General features: G+C 48.2%; 4 protein-coding genes across 4 annotated transcripts; 2 read left to right on the forward strand and 2 right to left on the reverse strand.

The window, feature by feature from the left end:
• Positions 1-764: 764 nt before the first annotated feature.
• GIQ15_05716 (uncharacterized protein) lies at positions 765-5,427 on the reverse strand (the record flags this gene model as incomplete). The annotated part of the gene is made up of 8 exons (XM_033553133.1): positions 765-1,403; positions 1,455-1,805; positions 1,856-2,817; positions 3,110-3,140; positions 3,311-3,367; positions 3,484-3,534; positions 3,789-5,009; positions 5,059-5,427. The coding sequence occupies 8 exons, from the start codon at positions 5,425-5,427 to the stop codon at positions 765-767; spliced, it is 3,681 nt and encodes a 1,226-aa protein (XP_033404277.1).
• Positions 5,428-5,750: 323 nt separating this feature from the next.
• On the forward strand, positions 5,751-9,449 carry GIQ15_05717 (transcription factor RfeD; the record flags this gene model as incomplete). Its single annotated transcript, XM_033553134.1, has 5 exons — positions 5,751-6,006; positions 6,057-7,200; positions 7,418-7,700; positions 7,755-8,006; positions 8,085-9,449. The coding sequence occupies 5 exons, from the start codon at positions 5,751-5,753 to the stop codon at positions 9,447-9,449; spliced, it is 3,300 nt and encodes a 1,099-aa protein (XP_033404278.1).
• Positions 9,450-10,659: 1,210 nt separating this feature from the next.
• GIQ15_05718 (uncharacterized protein) lies at positions 10,660-17,147 on the reverse strand (the record flags this gene model as incomplete). Its single annotated transcript, XM_033553135.1, has 5 exons — positions 10,660-14,207; positions 14,422-14,461; positions 14,687-15,080; positions 15,369-16,926; positions 17,096-17,147. The coding sequence occupies 5 exons, from the start codon at positions 17,145-17,147 to the stop codon at positions 10,660-10,662; spliced, it is 5,592 nt and encodes a 1,863-aa protein (XP_033404279.1).
• An 8,641-nt stretch (positions 17,148-25,788) lies between these two features.
• On the forward strand, positions 25,789-26,938 carry GIQ15_05719 (alternative oxidase; the record flags this gene model as incomplete). The annotated part of the gene is made up of 2 exons (XM_033553136.1): positions 25,789-26,078; positions 26,134-26,938. 2 exons carry the CDS (start codon positions 25,789-25,791, stop codon positions 26,936-26,938), a joined length of 1,095 nt encoding a protein of 364 aa, XP_033404280.1.
• Between the last annotated feature and the right edge of the window lie 36 nt (positions 26,939-26,974).

Below are 26,974 nucleotides of genomic sequence, written 5' to 3' on the forward strand. Positions count from 1 at the left end.
TGGGGTTCATAAATACACTCTCTAGCCACAGGACTTGCGCTGGCAAAGTGACAAATATCAACAGCTTTTCTTCGCGTAAGACCACAAGCTCTGCCACTAATTGCAAAAGATATCTTAGTTTTGGGGAGCCTTGACGGTAACATCGTAATATTCCGTTAATATCATCTGGTGGAGGAATAGGGTAGATGGGTATTTCAGGGACTTGATCCCCAGCTTCCCGGAGAGTATTCCTCTTAGACTTTTTATGTTTCCCCCGGTTAAGATCCTCCAAAATTCGAAGTGCAGATACGCCACTTTTTCGAAGTTCTTTTAGCTTCTTCGCCGTATAGTTGAGTAAATATTCAAACTCGGTCCAGGAAGTCACTAGGCATAGCCTCCTAAACGTCGGGGTATTCTAGATTGTGTCGTTATTGTCATCATCATTATCGTCATCCTGTTTCCTCCTATGGCATTCTTCCAGTACCTGGCTGTAAGCCACCTGTTCTTCGGGGGTGAATTTGAGGTGAATAGATATATTTTGCACCGCTGGCAAAGCTTTTCCCACGACCCGACCATCTACTAATGATCCGTATGATCTTTTGATCATACACGCCTTCAAAACTTCCCTCATTCTCCAAGCCCTCGCTGCAAAATCCAATTTCCCTTTTATGATATGGTGCTTGATAGACTCCGATGTGTATCGTAGGGCAGCTGCAGGCTGATTGGATGGAATGTCCCAGGGATCGAAGTTTTCTATAATATCTTCATCATCATATACCCCAAGATCATTCAACGAGTCTTTGGACCAAGGATCTTTGTGTGGCTCTAGTTGGTAAAGAAGTCCAATCATATCGGAGAGCCCATTCCATATAGGGGTTGAGTAGTAAAACAGCCGGTGCCTGCAACCAGCGCAAAGTTGTTGCCGTAAGGGTGTTTTTATTCCGGATTTCATGGGCTTCGTCCACGATGAGCCTCTTAAAGAGACCGTTAAGCCTATACTCCCATTCATCTGGAGGGCTTGTGAGCTCCGCCATCTCTGACTCCGCGATCGTCGCTGCCTCTGACGTACTTCTAGTAGAGCCCTCGCGCTCTGAACTGGTATCTAGTATCCACTTTTTTAGGGATGTTGGACCGTGGCGAGAATTTAGAGTGCGAAATGAAGTAATGATCACAGTTCGTGCGGTTTCCTCCGTTTCAGCAAATACTTCGTGGTTTCTGGAGAGAATACCACCCAGGTACTCTACCTCATTCGCTTCCTCCTTTTGTTTTTTCCCGTAATATATTTTGACAATTAGATCTGTTGACACTGCTTTGATTGTGGATGACCACTGTGGGATCAAATTTGGTGGCACAACGACAAGAGTCGGTTTGGGGGCCTCTACCTCGGCCTTCGATTCAATGGCTGCCTTCCTCAGATTCCAGTCCTATACTTTGGTTAATCAAAATTGAGGTGTGATACCAATGTATATTCTTACGTATTGCTCGAGGCCGATGGCTTCAAAAGTCTTCCCTATTCCGACTTCATCTGCTAGAATGCCACCCCGGAGATACCCGCGTTCAAATTCTTTGAGTGCTTTCACCGCCAGGGGTTGCCAAAATTCAAACTTTGCACTTACTGGCATGCCTGGCAAACGTGGTATACTTGGGTTTGGAATCCCAAGGACTTTGCACGCCTCATCATGGCCCTGACGCTGCAAGTCTTGATTATCCAGCCACTTTTCTTGCTCTCGATACTGCAGCATATCATTGTCGGTTAAATCATGAAGCAACAACTCATTCTTTGTTTCTTCCCCGACCTCATCTGAGTCTTTGGGTTTGAATAGCCACTAAAATATATTAGCTGAACCTACCATATGTTAAGATCGGATAGACGCACCCTTATACATTCTTCTGCTGGATTTAGTGCCTCGTGGGTAACCTCGCAGTCACTTTTAACAGGTGACTCTCGAGAATCCGACGCTTGTTGGAGTGCAACCCAAAGCCAGAATCTATCTGTCAAGTCGGGTTTTTCTTTTGACACCCTTTCGGCTGCCATAAGTTCGTATAACAGCTGTCTCGACGTATGCTCATTTTGGATATCGGGAATTTGCGACTCAGCAAGGGCCTTAGCTGTGGTTAGGCTAACTGATAGTCTTTGTTTGGACGTTGCTGCATGCTGATGGAATTCCTTGAACGTGTCTCTGGATATGGGATTCTCGGAAAGTCCTAGCTGAAAACTTAACCGATCAATTCGAAATCCATGCTTTCTCAGCTCTAACTCGACATCAATCTTTTCCAGGAAACTTTCGTAGGAGTAAGTGACTAAATCAGTTAGAATGATTTTTATTTTTGCACCTTGATCCTCAAGCTCTTCCGGTACATTTCTCCAAAAGATGCGAGCGGCTCCGTTCTCAGAATTGGTGGGAATGGTCTGCTTGTCTTCATTTTGCCAATCCCCAAACATGCCAGCAACCTTTGCCCTTTTATTCCGTCTTGGTGCATGAGGTTCGTCCAACGTAAGTCTTAGTATCACCTGCCACGTTCTAGAAGCTTTCTCAACCTCGCCTAAATTCTTGCCATAGAAAGGTCCGTGTCGGTCGGCATTGTTTACTGATAGAAGTTTCCATAACAGCCTTGCTTGCCAATCAATCGCCTTCCATCGTGACGTATTTGGAAAGTCTTCAGAAAATTTCCGTCTTCCGCCAGATTCGCCATCAGTGAGGTGCCTGAACACATGGCGCCATTCATCTAATTTGACCATTCTTCCCTTTGATTGCTCGGGTTCCACCCACCCACGCACATATTCATCCCAGTAAGGCTTACATAGTCTGCCTCCAATCCATGCCTGGAGCGCGTTGACTGTATCGAATTCAAGAAGGCAAGCCAGTTTATTCAGCGATTGGTATGCTCTGCTAGTGTTATCCATTTTTAACACCGCAGGGGAAAATTGTAAATTGAGAGCCTGTGCATAAGAAGACGATCAGCGCCTTGGCTATATAATATGAGAATCTTTGCCCTTACCCTTTAGTAGATAGGGTTCTTAGAGAAGTGAGCAAGCTAGGTTGCCTAAGAAGTGAGGGAAAGGGTAAAGATTTGGTGCCTCATCTTTTTTCTAGTATGGTAAAGGGCTGATTATAAGATTAGAGGTTACCGGGAAGAGAGACAACGGAGGTGATAACCTTCTATCTTGCATGTTAGCTAAATGATGTAGAGTGAAGACATGGAACCGATAGAGAGGGCAGTGGAAGGGGAGGAGGAGAAGGAAAAAAGATCTCACAAGGTATAGATGAGTCTAAAATAGGAGGATGAGAGACGGTGCCTAAAGTGATCTAAACGATACTGTTAAACTCACTTTAGTAAAAGGCACGGTCAAGTAAGAAGCATCCTCGTGCACAAACTTGTGGTATAACTGGCGTTGTCCTTCAGATAGTTGTTTAGCAACAACTGAACTGACTTGGTGTAAGATTGAAACCAATGAGATTCTTTTGTATTCTGAATGTTCTTAAAAAGTTAGCAAGCAAATACCTTGGAATTGTAGACAACGCTGGTTCCAAAGGATGGTATTTCGCTTTGGGTCTGTTAGAGAATGAGTTAGGCCTGTGAACGAGAATCGAAACCTCAATGCTGAAAAGTATGCACGGCCAAAAATGATTGAATCTCGTGCATTGACGTGAAACTGGATAGTATATAGAAGATATCTAGCCAGCTCCATATATATATGCATATAATGAATGCCAAGCCCAAATATATAGAGTCTACCATAGGTAGCGTCCAAACACCCGTCTGATACTATGTACTTACGTCTACCCAGGCAATCCCCAGCCTCTGACCCTCCTAAAGACAAAGGACCGATCATTCTTGAGGCCAAACTCAGCCCAATCGTCGGTCAGCCGATTATAGCTCCAGAACCCCTTCCATTCGAGTTTAGTGTTTTTAGATTTATGCGAGCCCACGGACCGGAGAGATAGATGCATCGTATACATATACTTCTCACCCACGCCCTCAGTCTCGATGAATAGATCGCGTGGGTCAGGCGTGGAAGAAGCAGCGGGGTCTTTATCAGTTCTTTGGTGGTTGGTAGGTGGTGGAGGCGAGGCTGAGCTTGAGCTTGGATTTGCGGAGGACGATGTAGATAATGGCGGAGTGAGCCTCCACCGGCCTCGAAGGGTATGCTTCAACGTCGCTGCGGCAGTTGGCGACATCGGGTTGGCCGTCGATGTTGTCTGAGGTACAGGAGCAGGGGTATCTGAGATGTGTCTTGCATGTTTCTTCGTGGCAGCGCTGGCGGTAAGCACATCGACATTCTCCCTGGTGATGTGGGGTACAACCTCGATGGGTTCCGTGGTAGTAACCAAGGACAAGACAGTGCCATCAGGATAGAAGTGTAGGTATCGGTAATACGTCACAATATGGATGGGCGTGTTCCACGAGACGCTGTGCATGGCCGAGTTTGCGCCAGGTCGTGTATAGTTGACCGTACTTATGTAGATACCCGTGAAGCGCAGCCGAGGGAAGGCCTGGAAGACATGCGACCAGCTGGTAAGCGGCTTGGGTATACTGGCCGTTATCTGCGCCGTAAACGGATGAGAATGGACAATCTGTGGATCTGAATCTGAATCGAGGGCGGGTGCAGGGCACAAAGGCGTCCCATCGATCTCACAGGCAAAGGAGTAATGCATGGATGCGAGTCCGAACTCATGGCCCTGGCAGAGTCGACGCCATATCTTCTGTTCATGGGCAACATGGTATGCCAGGCGCTTACAGACGAGAGACAGACGAGCAAACAGGGCAGGATCAAGCAGGGCGACGTCTTTGAGTATCTCTATCAGCACCTCTGACGGCAGATGGGAGATCGGACATGGTGGAGGCGGGGTGTTTTCTATTATAGGCTCAGCAGGGGGGATGGGCAGGTTAGCGAATGAAGATATTACTATTTTTTCTCCCGTTGATGCATTTGATGTAGATGTAGATGTAGCTGCTGCTGCTGCCGGTGCATGAGGCTTGGATGCATGATGTTTCTTGCTGTATGCCTGGTCGACTTTTGCATCAAGCTACGCCCGTCAGCTTGATGCTTATAATTAGAAACGAGTGAATACGCACCCTATAGGCCTTCCGGTATAGATTGAGACTATCACCCAGCCTACCCTGATCCTCCTTCTCGATGGCCTTCTCAAAATGCTCCAACGCTGACTGGGGGGCCTTCTCCTCGACACCCAGGTCCAACGCCCGGAACTCCCCGTCTAGCTCGGACGTGTCGACCTTGACATGACTATCCTCGTCTATCTCATCTGCCGCCTCCTGAGGTAGCTGGACCTGTGGCTGTGGCGGCAACGACTTCTTCCTCTCTGCTCGTCCTGGTCCTGGTCCTGGAGCCTGTTGAGCTGGCTGCGCAGACGGGTGTCTGGTCCTGACCTCCTCCAGCCACTGGCGGCGGAAGGACTCCAGCTCGTCTTCCTCTTTCTTGTCCATCTCTTTTCTTATTATCTTCTTCTCTATCTCTTAAGTATCTTCTCTTCTTTTCTTCTTTTATGTATGTTCTTCTCTTCTTCTCTTCTCTTTCTATGACGATGTCGGTGCTTACATAACAAGATCTGATAAGGGCTGACTAATTTCTCCGAACTCCGGCCGAGCTTATCAATCGCGGACTCTTTTTTCTCTCCATGACGGATTCTTCTATCTCTATCGTCACTTTCATCTTCATCTTGTCTTCGTCTTCTCGTCTTCTCTTCTATAATACTGGTATACGTACTAGGCACACTGATAGGTCACATCTATCTACCCTCAGTGGATGAATGCCTACACATGACGCTGCGTCCGCGGGTGCCTTGAGCACCGGCAAGAGTACCAGCACCAGCACCAGCAACACCGTTCAGCAGACAGCGCATGATACCAGCACAGATACCCGTACAATGGCATCCGGATCCGCCAGCAGCACCGGCGGCAGCACCGCCAGCAGCGAAAGCGACCGCTCAGCGCAATACAGCAGCATCTCGACGAGCCAGAAGATGATATCCGCCACCTGGGGCAGTCTCCTCACATCTCTCCTAGGTATGTCTTGCCCTCTCATTCTTCTATGACATCTCTTCTAACGAGAGTAGTAACACCACTCGACGTCGTCCGAGTCCGTCTACAATCTCAAACACCCGTGATCCGGGCCTCTCTACCGTCACCATCGACCCTACCGACACCCTCGCCACCACCGACGACTCTCACATCCGTAACGCCATCACCGCTCACATTCTTCAGACACCTTCCTCCAAACCTCGGGGTGACAGCATGCTGCCGCGAGGTCTTCTGGATCGGCGAGAACGCGCAGACGCAGTTCTGTCTCGTCAACCAGCCGGCTCCCTCGGCATCGATTACCACTCCATCCCCGTCTGCGCCCTGCGTCGTCGAGCAGCGCAAGTCATACACATCCACCCTCGACGGACTGCGGAAGATAGCCCGCCACGAGGGCCCGCTGTCACTCTGGCGCGGCCTGTCTCCTACCCTGGTGATGGCCATACCGGCCAACGTCATCTATTTCACCGGCTACGACTGGCTGCGGTACGACGGCGCCAGTCCCGTGGCGAGCTATGTGCCAGCCAGCGTGGCTCCCTTGGTAGCAGGCAGCGTGGCCCGTATAGCCGCCGCGTCTGCCATCAGTCCCATTGAGATGTTCCGGACTCGACTACAGGCGATGCCGGTGGGCAGCGGAGTGCACGGATCGGGCCACTTCAAGGCCACCCTGCGAGATCTGGGCGGCCTGGTGCGCAGAGAAGGGTATACCTCCTTATGGCGAGGGCTGACACTCACCATGTGGCGAGACGTGCCCTTCTCCGGCCTATACTGGTGGGGATACGAGCGCATCAAGCGGCAACTAGAGTCGATGCGAGGCCACGCCTTTCCCCATACCTACTCAGACCCGGTCCTGGCATCGTCTCCTCCTTCTTCATCTACTTCTACAGCTGTATCATCGCCCAGCTCGTCGGTGGTGTTTGTGGAGAGCTTCACGGCCGGCGCGGTGTCGGGAGCTCTGTCGGCGCTGGTGACGACGCCGTTCGACGTGGGCAAGACGAGACAGCAGGTGTCCGCGGGCGCGTCCTCGTCGATACCGCGGTTCCTGCTGAAGATCGTGCAGGACGAGGGCATCGCTGGGCTGTTTCGCGGGTGGGCGGCGCGCTGTCTCAAGGTAGCGCCTGCATGTGCGATCATGATCTCCAGCTACGAGGTCGGCAAGCAGCTCGCCAGCGACTCTCATAAGTCTATAACATAGATATCTACATAATATATCTATAAACATATCTATAATATATCTACATAATATATCTATCTATATACATCTATAAACAGATCTATGGCCGTCGCTAACCATGGCCTATGCCCACGTCCTGCTGCTATGTCCACGCCGTTCTAGCCTGTAACCAGTTACTTATATATAAGAAGCTAGTGCGTGGCGATAGGAAAACGCGGTGGCCAGGGAAGCTCCCCCAGCTCGGGCTGTCCCCGCCCTTGCCCACTTGCTTCTTCTTCTTCCTTACTTCAACTTCAACTTCATCTTCTCGACATCACGACTTCACCTCACCTCGACATCCTCGCCATCTCGACCTCGACATCAGCTCACGCACAGAGCTAATGCTGATGCTGCGGCCATGCCCCGTCCGTCTCTTACAAGCTCCTTCTCGGTCTCAGACGCCACCAACGAGGTCGTCTGCCCGCTAGCCAACAACGACGGGTCCAACTGCCGCAAGCGATGTCTAGGCGTAGCTCTCCCTCTGTCCCAATTCCCTGCGTTGACGGTGCTGATGATGTCGTAGGAGAAGAGATACCGCTCAATGCAGGAGCACATCCGCCGTGCGCACCCGAACCACTACATCCCAAAGCTGCCGGCCACGGAGGAGAGCTTCCAGCTCATGGTCAACACCCCGCCGCAGCAGCAGCAGCAGACACAGCAACAGACACAGGTCCAGGCGAGGGAGAAGGATGTCGAGCATCCAGCAGCCACGACGGCCGCGGTTGCGTTGGCTCAGCTGCAGCAGCATCATCGGCTGGACTGGGACTCGGAACCGGTACATCAACTCACTCTGGCCATGGCAATGGCAGGCCAAATGCAGGCCGTAGTCAGTGCAGCAATGCTAATTGTGTAGGACGACACCGATATCCGCTCCGTCGAGCTGCCGCCCATCCGTGACCTACGAGACTCCTTCCATCCACGGCAGCGAGAGCTCCTCCCGTCCATCCTCCACCCGCACCAGCACCAGCAGCAACACCAGCAACACCAACACCAGCAGCACTCGCACTCGCACCACACCCACTCGCCGCCAGGTCGCTCGTCGACCCTCCCGCCCATCCACCGCAGCCAGAAGATCCAGCGCTCGCGTAAGGGGTCTCTCACCCACTCACAGTCCGCCCGCAAGGCGAAACACGACCGCAACAGGTCAAAGGACTTCAAGGACTTTAGAGACATCACCCGGCGTCGATCGCTCAACGAACGCAAAGCCCTCTCTGCCGAGCCCCAGACGGCTGCCGCTTGGGTCCAGGGCAAGCGATGGGAGGACCTGATCGAAGCTGCCACCTCGGCTACAGAGGTCGACGATCGAGACATCACTCCCGTGCCCCAGTCGCCGCCGCCTACTTCTTCCTCCTCCTTTCAGCCTCTCTCGCCCTCGTTTCGGTCATTGGCAAGTCTCAAACATCGCTCTTCCGTCCCGCCGGCTTTTCAGTCCCCGACGAGCACCAACCCGAACTCTACTTCCATCACCTCCCAGCCAACCGTGACTTCTCACCCTCTACAGCCACCGTACACCGCCTCGCCTTTGCAAAAGTCTCTCACCCCTCCACCGTTTCACCGTGAGCGAGATACCGACCTCGAACCTTTCCCGTCCATCGAATCAAGCATGGATGTGACGAAGCCGTATCTCTCCCCTCCCAGGCCAGTCACCTCCTACCCGCAGCAGCAGCAACAGCAGCAGCACATCTACCAGCATCCCCACCCGCACCCGCACGCTCACCATCCCTTACACCCTCTCCATCCCCGCCATCGCCTCTCAAACCCTACCCCTTTCACCTCTACCTCAGCCTCCACCTCCTCCTCCAGCGTATCCGTATCAAGGGATAAAGACCTGCACATCCACATCTATTGTGCCTCGTGCTCTCGTCCCCGAGCCGTCCGGGACTGCTTTGCATGCACGGAATGCATCTGCGGCGTCTGCAGGGACTGTATACCCTCCTTATCCCTGTCCATGCATTCAGCATCCACCTCCGCATCCACGGTGGGTGCAATGGGTATCTCCGTACTCAACCTTGGCCCGACCAGCAGTCCACGTGCCGGCGGGGGCGGCAGTCCCGGCGGTGTGAACAGGCTGGCCAGGAGTAATAGCACGAACACCACCATGTCGAACCACTCGAGCGTCAATGCCAATGGTAAGAGTGACGGTAGGCAGGGCCGAGGATGTCCACGATGCGGCATCGTTGGCGGCAAGTGGAGAGCATTCCAGTTAGATTTCCGATGACGCCCAACCCTATACGCTTTAACGACCTAATGCCATGCTATACCATGCTGCGGATGCCACACATATCATACAGTACCTTACCAGTTGGTTGGTGGTTCGTTTTTCTTTCACTTATACACTTACATTTATAGTTACAGCTGCTCCCTCTTTGCGTACTGCTTGCTTACCTGCGTCTGCTTACCTGCTACAGCCCTGCTACAGCTTCTCGGATTACCTCCCGTCTCGTCTACTTTCCCTATGTCCACGTTCATGTTCATGTTCATGTTTAACGCCCCTGTACCAGTTTCATCCGTCCCCCTTGCTCGTTGCTCTGTTTCCCCTTTCTTGTCTATGCGTTATATGTATTCCGGTTGATCGGTTGGTCGGCTGGCGGGTGGTTGGTTTGGTTGAAACAAAAAAAGATTTCCCTGCCCGCTTACGCTACCTACCTACCTACCTCCGCGCTACCCTTGCCATTGTTACTGCTATTCCTGTTTTGCCCCATTTTCATTTGTTATATTTTGGTTCTGGCCTGCTCCTGGTACTCATGCGGCCTGGTCTGCTGTAAGACCGAAACTAGTACCGCACTCTCGTCGTGTCGTTTCTTTTGCCTACTTCATAGCCTGCCTTGCCTGGCTGACTTGGCTGGCCCGTGGCCTTGGCCCTTCAATAGGATGGCTTTTTTTTTGGATGTACATATGTTTTGAGCGAGAAATATACACTATTACACTATTGCACTACTATGGTACTATGGTACAGGGCATACAGCACGACGGGCCCATCCGCTAGATATGGTGGCGCAATATCGAACAAACGTCTAAGCACGCAAGCAGGCTAACTAAGGATGTGCCGATGGGTATTGGGTAATATCAAATACATTGGAGAAGGGAATAAAACAAGATAACATCAGACTCGACTCGACTCGGACTCAATTTGACCAATCGACCAACCTACCAATTGGTCAACGAGGTAGGGATATAGACAAACAGACAGGTTGACAAGCAAATAGGAGGTAGGTAGGAGGCAGGTAGGTAAAATATTTTGCAGAAAGGAGACAATCGAAAAGAATAAAATAATAAATATAGGAGGGAAAATAAAACACTCTGAAAGAAGATAAGATATCAAATCGGAAAAGAAAAGAATCAATCAAATCAAACTATTACACCTTTCCAGTCCAGCCAGCCTCACGCTCACCTTCACCTAGGTTACTCATCGCATACACGTTGCATGCTTACCTCCACGGCGGTCTATCATCCTTTTTACCACCAGCAACGCCGTCCATTCCTAATCTGCCTGCCGCTCCTGTCCTGGGTAGTGGAAGCATACTGCTCCGTCGATTAGAGTGGCCCAATGCCGTTCCCGGTCGAGCAGCGGGCGGTGGAGCAGATTTCTTTGCACCGCCATCGTTCGAGGTAGAGATGGACGATGATCGTGCGCTGGGGATACCGGCATAGCTTTGTCTGCTTCTTGGTGCTGAGGGTAGGGCCGGTTTTGATACAGGAGCAGCAGGGGCAGGTGTAGGTGCTGCCTTGGGTGTTGGAGCAGCAGGTAATGGCGTCCTTGACCTCATACGTATGGGGGCGGGAGGCGTTAGCTTTGAAGCCGTGGCTCTCGGCGCCGTGGATGTGATGGCGGAATTGGAGTTGGCGGCAGCAGCTTGTTTGCGTAACTTGCTGTATGGAGGAGGGTCAAACATGGATGATGGCCTGGGTGATGGAGATGGAGAAGGGGAGTGGCCGTGGCCGTGGCTGGAGCCAGGATCCAGCATGCCACGGTCCGTTACGCCGCGGTGTAGTCGGCTAGACGATCTGCCTGGGGCAGGGGAAGCGGATGACTCGCGGCTGAGTGGACTGCGCAGGCCAAACGAATAAGAGGAATGCTGCTGAGCCGGGCGCGGCGAACGAGAAGAGATAGGGACAGGCAGGTTCCTGTTCGATGATGGAGATGGGGTGTGGGTTTGTTTGTAGACGTGGCCTACTACGAGATCTTTGGTGTTGTATGTTGCGTTCCATCGCGGTCGGCCGTCAGGGACGTAGTTGGAGTATGTCAGGGCAGTCAGAGGGTCGACGGCTCCTATCCGTGATACCGGCCTTCCATTGGTATTGGTGGTTGTTATTTTAGGGGTTGTGACTGCGCGAGGTATCGACGGCTTGCGAGGAGTATGTCCAATGCCACAGGAACTGGGCTGTGGGAGAGCAGAGTGACGCTTTAGTTTTGCGGAAGTTCCTCGAGAGGTAGTGGTACCGCCGCCTGCGACGCTGCTTCGTCGACTGGTATCCTTGATCATGGTATGGTTGTTGCTGTTGTTCATGTTGTTGCCGTTTGACATTATTATAGACGAAGCAGGCGAGCTTCCGGGGGTACCGATACTTCGAGCAGCAGGGCTCTCGAGCGTGAGTATACTCGATACAGAGTCTCGGAGCTGTCGACTGTTGAGATCGTCCAGCAATGCATCCATAGAATGTACCGCGCTCTGAAGCGCATCGAACCTCGCCGTCAGATCCGCGAGAAGTCGAATAATCTCGCCATTAACAGTGAGTCTATCGTTGATTCCCTTCTGGATGATAGACAGCACTCGCTCAATTGCTGACCCATAGTGTACTTTCTTTGCTTCAAAGTTCTCTGCCCGTTTAGCTAATGCTGTGGGATTATTATGTTGTATGCCTCCCTCGATGGCCTCCTGTAGCTTGCCGACACTCCTCTCGACAGATTCACACATCTTGTGTGCCTGTTTGCCTGCATTTCTAAACACAATCACCCATCTATCCTCTCCCAGTTCTCTTCTGAGGGCCTCGGAGTCTGTTTCAAGCTTCTTGTATCCTTGTTCAAGTCGGAGCCGTCGGTCTTCTAGCTCTTCACACGCACTGGGAAAGATATCTTTCGCCCTTGTCTGGAACATTGACAGTCTCATGGGTAAAAAGTCAAGGGATGCTCGGAGAGGCTGCATGCGCGCAAACAGTGCCAGCAAGCTAGATTCGTCCTGCTGGTTCTCCGAGCCCGGTGTCTGCGAGCCAGAAGGCAGGATAGGGGCAAAGTTGAGGCGTGGGTTCGAAGGCACGTTTGACGGCGTCTCTTCGACAATCGTCTCCAGCTCGTTAATGTCAAGGCCCGTGGTTGGCTCATTATCTGCATCCGAGACCATGACGGCCTTGTGTCTCTTTTCTTCCATTTCAAAAATCATCCTTGACAGGTTATCGATCTCGAGTCCTACGTCACCCAGCACGGCGTTCCACAGCTCTTCCCACTCCATGGCCAGCTCGACCTGTTCCTTGACTCCGTGCAGCAGTGATCCGACTTTCCCCCAGTTCCTAATAGTCTGCTCCATCTGGGTGACGATGTTGTTTAGGGATTCGGACCCGACCTCTGCGATATCGTCGCGTACCTGCACCTCCTCGATCGCCTTGACGTAGACATTAATCAGAGATTCAAACTTGGTGACTGCCTTGTCGACATCGTCGAGTCCCTCCCGGCCCCCTGCGGCAGCCCATTCGACATCGTCTTCCGCCTCCAGCCCGCCGAGCACCTCGGATGCTTTGTTTGTCCATTTCTGAATCTGTTCTGCTGCGCCGCTCAGGGCCCGTACGGCGGCCGGAGCACTGGAAATGGAGGCGATGCTCTCTTCCAGGGTTGACGGTTGCGGCAGGCTGATGGAGGTGAGCTGGGATAGCTGGTTGCTGAAGGAAGCTCTGGAGAAGGAGTAGATGGAGTCCGTCCGGCTCAGGCCGAGCGGGTTGAAGTACGACTCTGACGCGTTCGAGCCGCTGCTCGAGTGATGAGGTATCGGCGGTGTATCTTTGGGCGGCGGCGGCGGAGGGAGGTCGATGTCGGTATTATCTGTATATGCTCCTGACGGCCCATGGCTCGCTCCCGTCGCCGTCGCCGTTACCATGGTCTGAAAACTCGTAGATGTATCGGTAGCCCCTTGCTTCGGTATAGACAGCTCTTCGTCCTCTCCGTCGTCCACTCGATGGTCTTCTTCTTCTTCTTCTTCTTCTTCTTCCTCGTCCACCGCTCTACGGACAGTGAAGGAGTCGGAGTCCGGCTCCTGAGCCCCCTGCGGCGCGACAAGTCCACCACTCCACGCCCGACCTCGCCTCTGCACCTGTATCGACTGGTGTCTATTCTGTCGTTCCAGCTCCTGCAGCTGCGAGGCAGGTATCTTCCCCACTGGGCTCTTCGAGTGACTTCGAACGGAGGCCGTTTCAGACTTGCTCGACGCACCGTCCAGCAACCTCACGCGCGCCGCGAGACTGGGCGAGAGCCGTCGAAAGATCGACTGTCGGCCCTTGTGCCCCAGAGCCGTCTCTCTCTCTATCTTGGTAGACGACGTCGTGGCTGCTGGTGTTGTTGTTGATGTTGTTGTAGGAGCCGGCGTCGTGCTGCCTCTGAAGCTGCTGGGGAAGGACGAGGGCGACCACGAAGCGATGCGTTGGGCAGCACTGTGAACAGACGAGCGTTTGGGAGTGATCAGGTCGACGGCGACGGGCGACGGAGTGCTTGGAGGGCTGGTCGACTGCGAAACAGCGACGCCAGATCTCTTGCCAGGCCCAGCGGTCCCTGGGGGCATTGATACGTTGGCCCGTCCAGCAGCTGGCGTCGGTAGCGGCTGAACTATTGGTGTCGGGTTGCTGTTCTTCCTCGTCCAGCTGTGCCAGTTCTTCACGGTGCCATCGCCCAGCACTTGCACGGCCGCGAGGATGTGTCTGGTCGTCTTGTCGCTGCTCTTGTTCGTGTTGGCGAGTTCGCGCCGGCGTTCACCTCTGGAACATTTGCGGACCCCTGGAAATTGCACGACAGAAGTTGAACTTGACCATGAACTTGACCATGAACATGAACATGAACCTGGACCAGGTGAGGGCGCGATGGAGGCCTGTTGCTCGTATGCCATCTTACTGACTCTTACTGATACTCTTACTCGACATCTACATCCATCGGTGGTATACGGATACATCTATATTGACTGCGTGTCTACCCAACTGACAGCATCGGTTACCCTCATCCATGTGGAAGGCTTTCCAGCAGTTCCAGGGTTCCTGTGCGAGTCTGCAGTGTAATATGCGTCTGCAGTCCAAGTCCGATGCAAGGCAGGGAGATGCCGACGTGGTACCAATGATGCCAGGTCTGATATCTATAGCAGAGTACTAAGGACAAGAAGTATCCTTGAGACTCTCTGATATGCTCTAACCTATCTTTTATAGACGGAGTAGCATAGTAGAATTGATAGAGGTTGATCTCTATATAGAGGTTGAATAAATGACTGGCCAGGACTCGCGCTTCGATATGACGGTCTCCTTGTTCTTCATATACTGCTCGTCTGCATCGACAAGGCCCTGTTCCTCTAACTTCTCCAAGACGTCAAGGACCAAATCCTGGCAGCTATAGTCTGACACCTCGTTGCGGACAGGCGTATTCCACCCGATATTCTTTATAGCATCGATCTTAGCTGGGTCGATTTGGCAGAGCTCACATAGCTCGAGGACAGAGCTTGTAACTCGGGCGTCTGAGGGCGTTCGAACGTTGATGAAGTAACGATGTCGAGCACCGAGGAGATGGATGATGGTCTTGAGGTTTGCTTCGGCGTCGATGAACAGCTTCCAGTGTTTGATGCCTGGGTTGTCGTCGATGGCGACCATGAGAGGAACAGTAGCCATCCTGGTTGAGAAGACACTATCAACAATATATTCTGTAAGGTGGCATCCATAAAGGCATGTTATATGCAAAGGTCGGATATTTACCTTGGCGTGTTAAAATCTCCTATCAAATGCAAGTACGGAGTTACAAGTATTAGTTAGTATAGGTATCCGAGGACATAAACAAGATGGGCATTATCATATGTACTGGAGCCTGCTTCCTGCCTACTCCATACATTACTCCCCTATTATATATTATATACATGCATAGACATGTCCCATATGCTCCCATAGCTCGTATCATCCATACGGCGAGAGCGTCGACGAGGGAGCCTTTACAGACTCAGCATCGCGCGAGCTCCAATCACGCAGCAACTCCTCCCTCACCCCCTGGCACCACTGCAGGACGGCGGCATCAAATCCCTTCCAGGCCTCCGGCTTGTCCCCGGTGACGACGCCCATCACGTCGACCTCGAGCCGGATCTCCCAGCGTATCTCGGCGGCCTTGACCCAGTAGCGGAGGTTGTCGGCCATCCGGTACGGCTTGCCAATGTCGTCGTGGAAGGTCTTGATCTCCTCAAACTGGCGATAGGACAGCTTGACGGCCTCGTTGTGGAAGCGTACCAGATCCCGGCCGTCCCGTAGACGGGCGAGAAAGGCAGACGGCGCCTCTCGGTCCTCCTCAACGGGTTCCCAGGCCGGGAGCGGGTTGCTGATGGCGGACGGCAGGTTTTGGAGGAACTGGTACTCCCTGTCTCGCTCCTTGCCGGACCAGTCGCCGCTCGTCCACGTCCAGCTCTTCCGCTTGTGCTTCTCGCCTTCTTCCATCTTGCGCTCCTGGTCCAGCATCGAGCCTACCCCGTCGATCCAGTCGAGGATGGCGCTGCGTTCCTTGTCCTTGAGCCCGCCTGCAAACGACCGTGACGCCCACCGCTTCAGCACCTCCAGCACCGACAGCAGCTCGCCCCGGATCTCCTTCTCGCTCTTGATCAGGGACAGCCGCTCGGGGTGTTCGTGGGCGGTATAGTAGATCCTCGCCGCGCGGATGGCCAGCGTGACCAGGTCCAGGATGTGCATGCCTTCGATCTCGTCCCAGCCCTTCGGATGCTTCTTCGACGGCGTCTGCTTCTGCTGCTGCTGCTGCTGTTGCTGCTCGTCGTCCTCTATCTCGGCATCTGCCTCTGTCTCTGACAGTCCCTCCGCCGTATTCAGCTCGCTAGCTGCCTTCTTCTGCGCTGCCAACTCGTCCTTGCTCGCCGTCAGAACATGTCTCGCCTTCTCCAGCGCGGTCTGCAAATCATGTCTGAGCGCGTTCAGGTCCGGCGGCGGCGGTATGTAGTGTGTCCGGATGCTATACGTGCTCACCGTCGGCGGCAGCATGAGCGGTTCATGCTCTTCGTCCTCCTCCCACCCTGCTGCCTCGTCCCCAAACTCCGCAAACCCTTCGATCGGGCTCTCCACCAGATCACCGCCCAGATGCACTTGCTGGCTCAGCGTAAGCTTGGGTATATCTGTCTCTGTAGTGCTTTTCCTCGCCTTCGCCATCTGCGCCCCTTTCCCGTCCAGTAGACCCGTCCGGGCAAAGTAGTACTGTAGATGTGCGATGCTGCCCAGACTCATCACGCTCTCGCGGTTCTTCGCTGACTCGGCGAACGTAGCGCCCTGGGGACGGATGTAGCCTCTCCTCCGCGTGCCCGCCGACGCTGAGACGGCTGAGACGGACGACCTGGCATCGCCTGAGAAATTCGAGATGGACGAGACGGTCGAAAAGGTGCGGTCGGGCGAGGGACAGGACGAGATGGCCGGCGTAGGCGAGAGAGACGGAGACCGAGATAGATCGCGGGGCTCGATGCTGCTGCCGTGTGCATCTACGGTTGGTATATCAATAGCATCGCTTCTGGTCGTCATCGTATATCCAGCGTAGTCAACAATAAACCACCACAGTGATGATGATGATGATGATGATGATGACAACAGTGAACAGTCTGAATATGAACAGTGTGAAGACAGTGACAATGATGCAGGATCAAAACAAACCACCTAAAGGAGTAAAGCGACGAGGAACGGGAGACGGCCAATTTCCATCCATGCCTTTATCCGGACAGATCTCAAACGCGATCCTTGTCACGCCCACCAGAGGAAAAGAAAAGGTCTCCAGGGCCGGTGGTTTCAGGGGCTGCAGCTAGTCAATTTGGCCTTCGGCGCCGGCCACAGTCCACTCTATTGGCCGCGGATGATCTCCACTGGCGTGAATGTCTAAGTCGACGGAGAAGAGAGAATCACTTTGACGGCATCGGGAAGTATCGAGAAAAGGGAGCCCGTACGGCGTATGCTCGAACAAGCCCGTATACTCGAGCAAGCCGCCCGTATACACGGAGACTGTTGCCACTGGCGGTTTGATCTGATATTGTTGAACGGAGATTCGGTGTAATACTGCCTGATCGTACGAAACACGTTAGTCAACTACGCCGTTTCATTAAATATCAGTGTCAGCTCTCCATCATCGAACAAATGCTACGCCCGGCGTTTTAACGCCTGTTTCAGCTGTAGCTGGCATCTCCGCAATGGCAAGATACATGGCCGTATAAGGAACATAAATAGGAGCTCAATATCGTGTATTTAGATGATCAGTGCTTAATAGATTGAAATCTCATAGATTACTCTAGACCTACCTAACCAATCAAATCAATTAAATATCTCGTATCTCAGAGATATGTATAGCTGTTGCCCCTATCATCGTCTACTCCATCATCTTTAACCTAATAGCCACCTTACTCTAAGTAGTTGAGTAGCTAAGTAGCTTAAGATAATTAAATAAGTCTGGCATTAGCGGCTTGCTGAACCATAGAAGCATATTAGGCAGGTTAGCTAGTGCTTCAAAACAGCAGTTAATGGCCATATCTGGGTTTATCAGTACGCTATCTGCTCCCAGTTCTCATCTTATATAGAAACTCCCACTACTTTGGGTATGGCTCTCTCCGCATTAATTCCCCCCAGTATAATCACCACGTCGCAGTAGCTGGGCTAGTATCTGAGTGTCAGCGTGGAACGTATAAAGCCATGGTCGTTAAGCAGCATTATTACATTCAGGTACTCCCAGTACTCTACATTAAGGTTCTTATCCACCTAGTAGGGCTTGCTATTACTCAAGATCTGCTGGATCAATTATTCAGTCAGACATATAATCAGGTACTAAAGGAAATCCTAGGCAGTGTTAGTTATATATAAATATATATAATAATTAAAGATAGTACGATCTTACCAGGCAGATAGCAAAGGGCCCCAGCAAGCGCAATATCTAGAACCACAATCATCTTATAAGCCTAATCTTTTATGTCATGTTCTAGAAGAAATCAAACAGTTCCCATACGGCCTATTCTAGTAGTGTATGCCAGTGTCAACATTAGAGTAATATCAACAAGTTTAGAATGACCAGGCGCGCAGTCCTTGTCCAGTGCCAAATTATAGTCCACAAGAAACCAAAGATGAAATAGTGAGCTAACTATACCTAAGGGGAGTATAATATATAGATCTGATACACTTTATAGAAGATTTTGAATGCCAATAGCTTTCTCTATTTGATTTCCTAACAATTAACGTGGTCATAAGTCTGAATCTCTCCATAACTATCTACATGTCCGTCCTTGATATTGACAGAAATATATATATATGTGTGTGGGCTATCACTAGGTTCCTCACCGCGGGGATTACTAAATACTACTAATAACAAATATTAATAACTTCAAAGTCAAGTATATAAATAAAGAGAAATTAAAGAGAACATTTATATTCTTTAAAATATCACCCAAGAGGTAATATAGATATACGGGACATCGTACGAGTTTTTCTAACCAGTATCATTAAGCCATAAGCCAAACATGGCCAATAATAAAATATGATTTAAATAGTAGGATTATAAAACCTTAACTTGACTAATACATCCGCATCCTAGCTATCCCACAATAGAGCTAGATAGTCTTGCTAGCTCCTCTCTAGTCAGGATTATACTCAGTAAGAAATAGGCCTTGTCTCCCGCTATCTCAAGCCTTAACTCCCTCTATAAGTTCCTAGCTAGCACAAGCCTAAGTAATCTGCAAAACTCGGTACCGTACTAGGATAGCTGGCTGTTGGCATCAAAGCCTTGTGGCGGCTCATATCTGCGGGTGTCCTTATGTGCTTGAAAACTGAATCTATTATATATAGCACTAGGGATATACAGAATATTCTCAAGTATAAGCATGTGGACGTCTGGTTGATCTAGTGCCTTAGGTACTTGAAGTTCCACCGTTCCAATACTAATAATATTAGTGCCAGAAGAAAGCGTTATCCCATATATACACTGGTATATTTTGAATAAGGACTAATTCTTCACATAATGGAGGCCGCTGGTTACCACCCAGTCGTAGCATTGACGCTGTGGTTACTTCTTTTCCTGCTCCTCCTTCACCCCCTTTTCCCCTTCCTGCTCCTCCTTTATATGCTTTCTCTTTTTATGCTTCTCCTTTTCACGCTTATTGTGTGCCTTAACGTCACGCTAGTATTTACTGATTTCACCTATTATAAGATTCTTATCCTATGATATTACCTCTTATAACTAATTTATAACTGGCTCAATATTTATCTAGATTACTTTAGATATATTGGTACTTTAAGGGTTTAGTTATCTAGCTCTTATAAGTATTATTGTTAGGTGAAAGTCGAGGTGGCAGAAATAGGAGGCCAGTATATATGCGGGTAGTTGGCATATATATCTTTCACTAAACCTAATATATACCTTGCTATTATATAAATGTACTCTTCTTTAAAAAGTAATATATCTAGAAGTTAGATTACTATACTACTTTAGCTAAGCTAGAGAGTATAAAGATGACTTCTTAATGTCAAAGCACAGCCATTTAACTATACTTGATAATAAGTTTTTCAATATTATTAAAAGGGTATCTATTTGATCTTAGGCAGAGAAATCACTTAATCTAATACCATATATCGAGCAACAGTGCGTTGAGCATTAAAGGGTCAATATAACACTACATTGGCGTATATATATAATACCCTTAGCTTAATAAAGAGGCATTCTAGCCAACGCACGTTACAGCTTATAAGATAAGTATCCATACTAAGTACTTCTGGCCCTTTCTATCTTATAGCTCTAATAATTGAATATTTAGTCTTTAATCTATTGTTTATAAACGATCTAGAAGTTATATATATCACATAATATCGCATCTATAACTTCTAATTGGCAAGAAGGAAGAAATAAGAGCTTCGCAAGAAGACGGCCAGGGTTGATTATTCAACCTTTTTATGTTTGTGATAAGCTAGACATATAAATAGTCACGCCATAGCGAAGTGGGTAAATATGGTCAACTTCAAGCATTCCCACCACCACTAACAACGCCTTGATGAACTATAGGTTGCGTTTAAAGTATATAGACTTATCTAAGGCATATCTAACTAGTGTTAAATATAATATCCTTAACTAGCTAATAAGTATATAAGAGTCTATTTCTAGTATGATCTAACTAATCAAGCTAGCAGATGTATCACATCTAATAGTTTATATTCTAGCAACTTTACTCAAAAGCGTGTAAATAGCTATAACCTAATAGGCTAGTATAGAAACACTATTAACAGATCTATATGTGCCTAGCTCAGCTCGTGTATATCTAAATGCTAGTACTAGAGTTCTGACTAGACTATAGGTCTAAGGCAAGGCCTAAGGAGAAGAAAAACTACTTAGCAAGCTACTTAATAATATCGCCTCGGGACCAAGCCACACCTAGGTAGATAGAGTAGACAAAATCAATATTAAGCTTAAGCACAGTGAGACAAAGTTCCAAGTAATCTAATAAAGGAGGACCCGGGCCCAAGGTGGGATCCTATATTTTATCTAAACCCCATAGGCGCCGCCATAGCTATTGCCATAGGCTTCACTTTTATAAAAGTTAATATTATATCTACATACGTAATAATAAGTTGTATTTTGATATAGCTAGTAGGAAGCAATGAAAGTACTATATGAACCCATGGTTTGGTCTAGGGGCCGGCCAATAGGGCTATGAGCAAATAATGCCCAATAAATCATCTAGAGTAGCAGAAATTTTCTAAAGCCTAAGAAGTTATCAATCTGATCCTATTACACATCTCGCCAGGTGTTGAATAGAGATTTGGTATAATACTGCCTGATTATATAAAACATGTTAGTTAACTATACCGTTTCATTAAATATCAGTGTTAGCTCTCTATCATCAAACAAATACTACGCCTGGCGTTTTAACACCTGTTTTAGCTATAGCTGGCATCTCCGCAATAGCAAGATACATGGCCGTATAAGGAATATAAATAGGAGCTCAATATCGTGTATTTAGATGATCAGTACTTAATAGATTAAAATCTTATAGATTACTCTAGACCTATCTGACCAATCAAATCAATTAAATATCTCGTATCTCAGAGATATGTATGGCTGTTGCCCCTATTATTATCTACTCTATCATCTTTGACCTAATAGCTACCTCGCTCTAAATAGTTGAGTAGCTAAGTAGCTTAAGATAATTAAATAAGTCCAGCATCAGCGGCTTACTAAACCATAGAAGCATATTGGGCAGGTTAGCCAGCGCTTTAAAACAGTAGTTAATGGCCATATCTGGGTTTATTAATACACTATCTGCTCCCAGTTCTCATCTTATATAGAAACTCCCACTACTTTGGGTACAGCTCTCTCCGCGTTAATTCCCCCTAGTATGATCACCGCATTACAGTAGCTGGGCTAGTATCTGAGTGTTAGCGTGGAATATATAAAGCCATGGTCATTAAGTAGCGTTATTATATTTGGGTACTCCTAGTACTCTATATTGAGGTTCTTATCCACCTAGTAGGGCTTGCTATTACTTAAGATCTACTAAATCAATTGTTTAGTTGGATATATAATCAGGTGCTAGAGGAAATCCTAGGCAGTATTAGTTATATATAAATATATATAATAATTAAAGATAGTATGATCTTACCAGGCGGGCAGCAAAGGGCCCCAGCAAGCGCAATATCTAGGACCGCAATCATCTTATAAGCCCAATCTTTTATATCATGTTCTAGAAGAAATCGAACAGTTCCTATATGGCCTATTCTAGTAGTATATACCAGTGTCAATATTAGAGTAATGTCAATAAGTTTAGAATAATCAAGCGCGCAGTTCTTGTCCAGTGCTAAGTTATAGTCCACAAGAAACCAAAGATGAAATAGTGAGCTAACTATACCTAAGGGGAGTATAATATATAGATCTGATATACTTTATAGAAGATTTCAAATGCTAATAGCTTTCTCTATTTGATTTCCTAACGATTAACATGGTTATAAGTCTGAATCTCTCTATAACTATCTACATGTCCGTCCTTGATATTGACAGAAATATATATATATATATGTGGGCTATCACTAGGTTCCTCACCGCGGGGATTACTAAATACTACTAATAATAAATATCAACAACTTTAAAGTCAAGTATATAAATAAAGAGAAATTAAAGAGAACATTTATATTCTTTAAAATATTACCCAAGAGGTAATATAGATATATAGGATATCATGTGAGTTTTTCTAATCAGTATCATTAAGCCATAAGCCAAACATGGCCAATAATAAAATATGATTTAAATAATAGGATTATAAAACCTTAACTTAACTAATACATCCATATCCCAGCTATCCCACAATAGAGCTAGATAGTCTTGCTAGCTCCTCTCTAGTTAGGATTATACTTAGCGAGAAACAGGCCTCGTCTCCCGCCATCTCAAGCCTTGACTCCCCCTACGGGTTCCTAGCTAGCACAAGCCTAAGTAATCCGCAGAACTCGGTACTATACTAGGATAGCTAGCCATTGGCATTAAAGCCTTGTGGTAGCTTATATCTGCGGGTGTCCTTATGCGCTTAAAAACTAAATCTATTATATATAGTACTAAGGATATGCAGAATATTCTCAAGTATAAGCGTGTGGACGTCTGGTTGATCTAATGCCTTGGGTACTTAAAGTTCCACTATTTTAATACTAATAATATTAGTGCCAGAAGAAAGCGTTATCCTACGTATACGCTGGTATATTTTGAATAAGGACTGATTCTTTACATAATGGAGGCTGCTGGTTACCACCTAGTTGTAGTATTGACGCTATGGTTGCTTCTTTTCCTGCTCCTCCTTTACCCCCTTTTCCCCTTCCTGCTCCTCTTTTATACGCTTTCTCTTTTTACGCTTCTCCTTTTCACACTTATTGTGTGCCTTAACGTCACGCCAGTATTTGCCAATTTCGCCTATTATAAGATTCTTATCCTATGATGTTACCTCTTATAACTAATTTATAACTGGCTTGATATTTACCTAGATTACTTTAGGTATATTAGTACTTTAAGGGTTCAGTTGTCTGGCTCTTGTGAGTATTATTGTTAGGTAAAAGTCAAGGTAGCAGGAATAGGAGGCCAGTATATATGCGGGTAGTTGGCATATATATCTTTTACTAAACCTAATATATACCTTGCTATCATATAAATATACTCTTCTTTAAAAAGTAATATACCTAGAAGTTAGATTGCTATACTACTTTAGCCAAGCTAAAGAGTATAAAGATGACTTCTTAATGTCAAAGCACAGCCATTTAACTATACTTGATAATAAGTTTTTCAACGTTATCAAAAGGGTATCTATTTGGTCTTAGGTAGGGAAATCGCTTAATCTAATGCCACATATCGAGCAATAGTGTGTTGAGTATTAAAGGGTCAATATAACACTGCATTAGCGTATATATATGATACCCTTAGCTTAATAAAGAGGCATTCTAGCCAACGCGTATTATAGCTTATAAAATGAGCATCCGTACTAAGTACTTCTGGCCCTTTCTGTCTTGTGGCTCTAATAATTGAATATTTAGTCTTTAATCTATTATTCATAAATAATCTGGAAGTTATATATATCATGTGATATCACACCTATGACTTCTAGCTAACAAGAAGGAAGAAATAAGAGCTTCGCAAGAAGACGGCTAGGGTTAATTATTCGACCTTTTTATATTTATAACAAGCTAGACATACAAACAGTCACGCCATGGTGAAGTGGGTGAGTATGGTCAACTTCAAGTATTCCCACCACCACTAATAACGCCTTAATGAACTATAGGTTGCATTTAAAGTATATAGACTTGTCTAAGGCATATTTAACCAGTGTTGAATATAATATCCTTAACTAGCTAATAAGTATATAAGAGTCTGTTTCTAATATGATCTAACTAATTAAGCTAGTAGATGTATCACATCTGATAGTTTATATTCTAGTAACTTTACTCAAAAGTGTGTAAATAGCTATAGCCTAATAGGCTAGTATAGAAACACTATTAACGGATCTGTGTGTGCCTAGCTCAGCTCGTGTATATCTAAATGCCAGCACCAGAGTTCTAACTAGACTATAGGTCTAAGGCGAGGCCCAGGGAGAAGAAGAACCACTCAGCAAGCTACTTAATAATATCACCTTAAGACTAAGCCACACCTGGGTAGACAGAGTAAACAAGACTAATATCAAGCTCAAGCATAGTAAGACAAAGTTCCAGATAATCCAATAAAGGAGGACCCGGGCCTAAGGTAGGATCCTATACTTCGTCTAAACCCCGTAGGCGCCGCCATAGCTATTACCATAGGCTTCACTTTTATAAAAGTTAGTATTATATCTGCATGCGCAATAATGAGTTATATTTTGATATGGCTAGTAGGAAGCAATAAAAGTACTATATGAACCCATGGTTTGGTCTAGGGGCCGGCCGATGAGGCTATGAGTAGATAATGCCCAATGAATCATCTAGAGTAGTAGAAATTTTCTGAAGCCTGAGAAGTTATCGACCTAATCCTATTGCACATCTCGCCAGGTGTTGAATAGAGATTTGGTGTAATACTGCCTGATTATACGAAACACGTTAGTCAACTACGCCGTTTCATTAAATATCAGTGTCAGCTCTCTATCATTGAACAAATGCTACGCCTGGCGTTTTAACGCCTGTTTCAGCTATAGCTAGCATCTCCGCGATGGCAAGATACATGGCCGTATGAGGAACATAAATAGGAGCTCAATATCGTGTATTTAGATGATCAGTGCTTGATAGATTGAAATCTCATAGATTGCTCCAGACCCACCTGACCAATCAAATCAATCAAATATCTCGTATCTCAGACCAGGCGATGATTCATAAGGCTGAGACCAACTAGTTGGCCATTTAGGCGATGATCCGGGATCTTCCGGAAGGGACTGATGAAGAGCAACATGATGAAAATTCTGCAGGAAAGTAAACCCGAAACTGCGTGGCCGACTCTCTCAGTATCTGTATGCTCCATGTCTTAACCGCCGTGCCTGACGCCGTGCCGTGGCCTGCTATATCGCTGGTCTGCTATAGTTCCTTATGTTCTTCCAGGGAGTTGAGGCTGGCCCCGGCTCCTTCCGACGCGCTTAATAAAGTACGCCAAGAAACGCGGGTCTTTTCGGAGCAGGGGCTAGCTTACCTAAGCTGTCCACCTATGACCTCATTTGTTACTTTTGTTTGCTCTGGAAGTAAGAAAGCTGAAGACGATTTGGATTCTTATATCAAGGCACCCGGTTCCTGGAGGAAGTCAATTTGATATCTCTTCAGCATCCCAAGAACTCTACAGTCTTCACTATTACCTTTGCTATTACACACACACTATCTCCTGTCTACTTTCTAATCCAATGCACCCACCATCACCAGCTCCGTTTAGAGTCCTCGTCCATGGCTCCGGCCCTGCAAGACTCCTTTCGCAGCAATGCCTGAAAGGCGGCTTCAGAGCGTCCCCCAGCCTGGTCATTGGCCTTCGAGGCAACTCGGCTTCGCTCTACTACAGTGGCAGCCATGACTCGCCATGTCGTGGCCAGGGAAGACACTTCTCCACCACCTCTCCAGCAAGGATGAAGGAGTTCTTTGCTGCGCCAAAGCAGACAAAGCGCATAGTCGAGACAGAATCAGCGTTTGAACACCCTGTGTACGTCAGATACATCTTATCCAACGACAGTAAACACAGCTAACATCCCACCTAGCTTCACCGAAAAGCAGATGAAAGACATCGTAGTCGCCCACCGCGAAACAAAAAATTGGTCAGATTGGGTCGCACTGGGGACAGTCCGTTTCCTTCGCTGGAGCACCGATCTAGCCACGGGCTACAAACATACAAAACCCGGCGAACCCGCACCCCCCAAGCACTTCCAGATGACCGAACGAAAATGGCTTATCCGCTTCGTATTCCTCGAAACCGTCGCGGGCGTCCCCGGAATGGTCGGTGGCATGCTCAGACATCTCCACAGCCTGCGTAAGATGAAGCGTGATAACGGCTGGATCGAAACGCTGCTTGAGGAAGCCTACAATGAACGCATGCATCTACTCACCTTCCTGAAGCTCGCTGAGCCAGGCTGGTTTATGCGTCTGATGGTGCTAGGTGCCCAGGGCGTATTCTTCAACGGCTTCTTCCTCTCCTACCTCATCTCCCCGCGAACATGTCATCGTTTCGTCGGATACCTAGAGGAAGAGGCAGTCATGACTTATACCCACGCCATCAAGGATTTGGAGGATGGCAAACTACCTGCCTGGTCGGAGCTCCCAGCGCCCGATATTGCGATTAAATACTGGAACATGCCAGAGGGACATAGGAAGATGCTCGACCTGCTCTACTATGTTAGGGCTGATGAGGCGAAACATCGCGAGGTTAACCATACCCTGGCCAATTTGGATCAGAAGATAGATCCTAATCCCTACGCGGCCAAATACGAAAATCCAGAAAAACCACATCCCACAAAGTCGGCTGAGGTCGTTAAGCCCACTGGCTGGGACAGAAATGATATCATCTAGACAATCCTTCACCAACTCCGAGCCGTCAGCTTTTCA

This window comes from Arthroderma uncinatum (assembly GCF_011692745.1).
Source record: "Arthroderma uncinatum strain CBS 119779 chromosome Unknown scaffold4, whole genome shotgun sequence".
Classification (NCBI taxonomy): domain Eukaryota; kingdom Fungi; phylum Ascomycota; class Eurotiomycetes; order Onygenales; family Arthrodermataceae; genus Arthroderma; species Arthroderma uncinatum.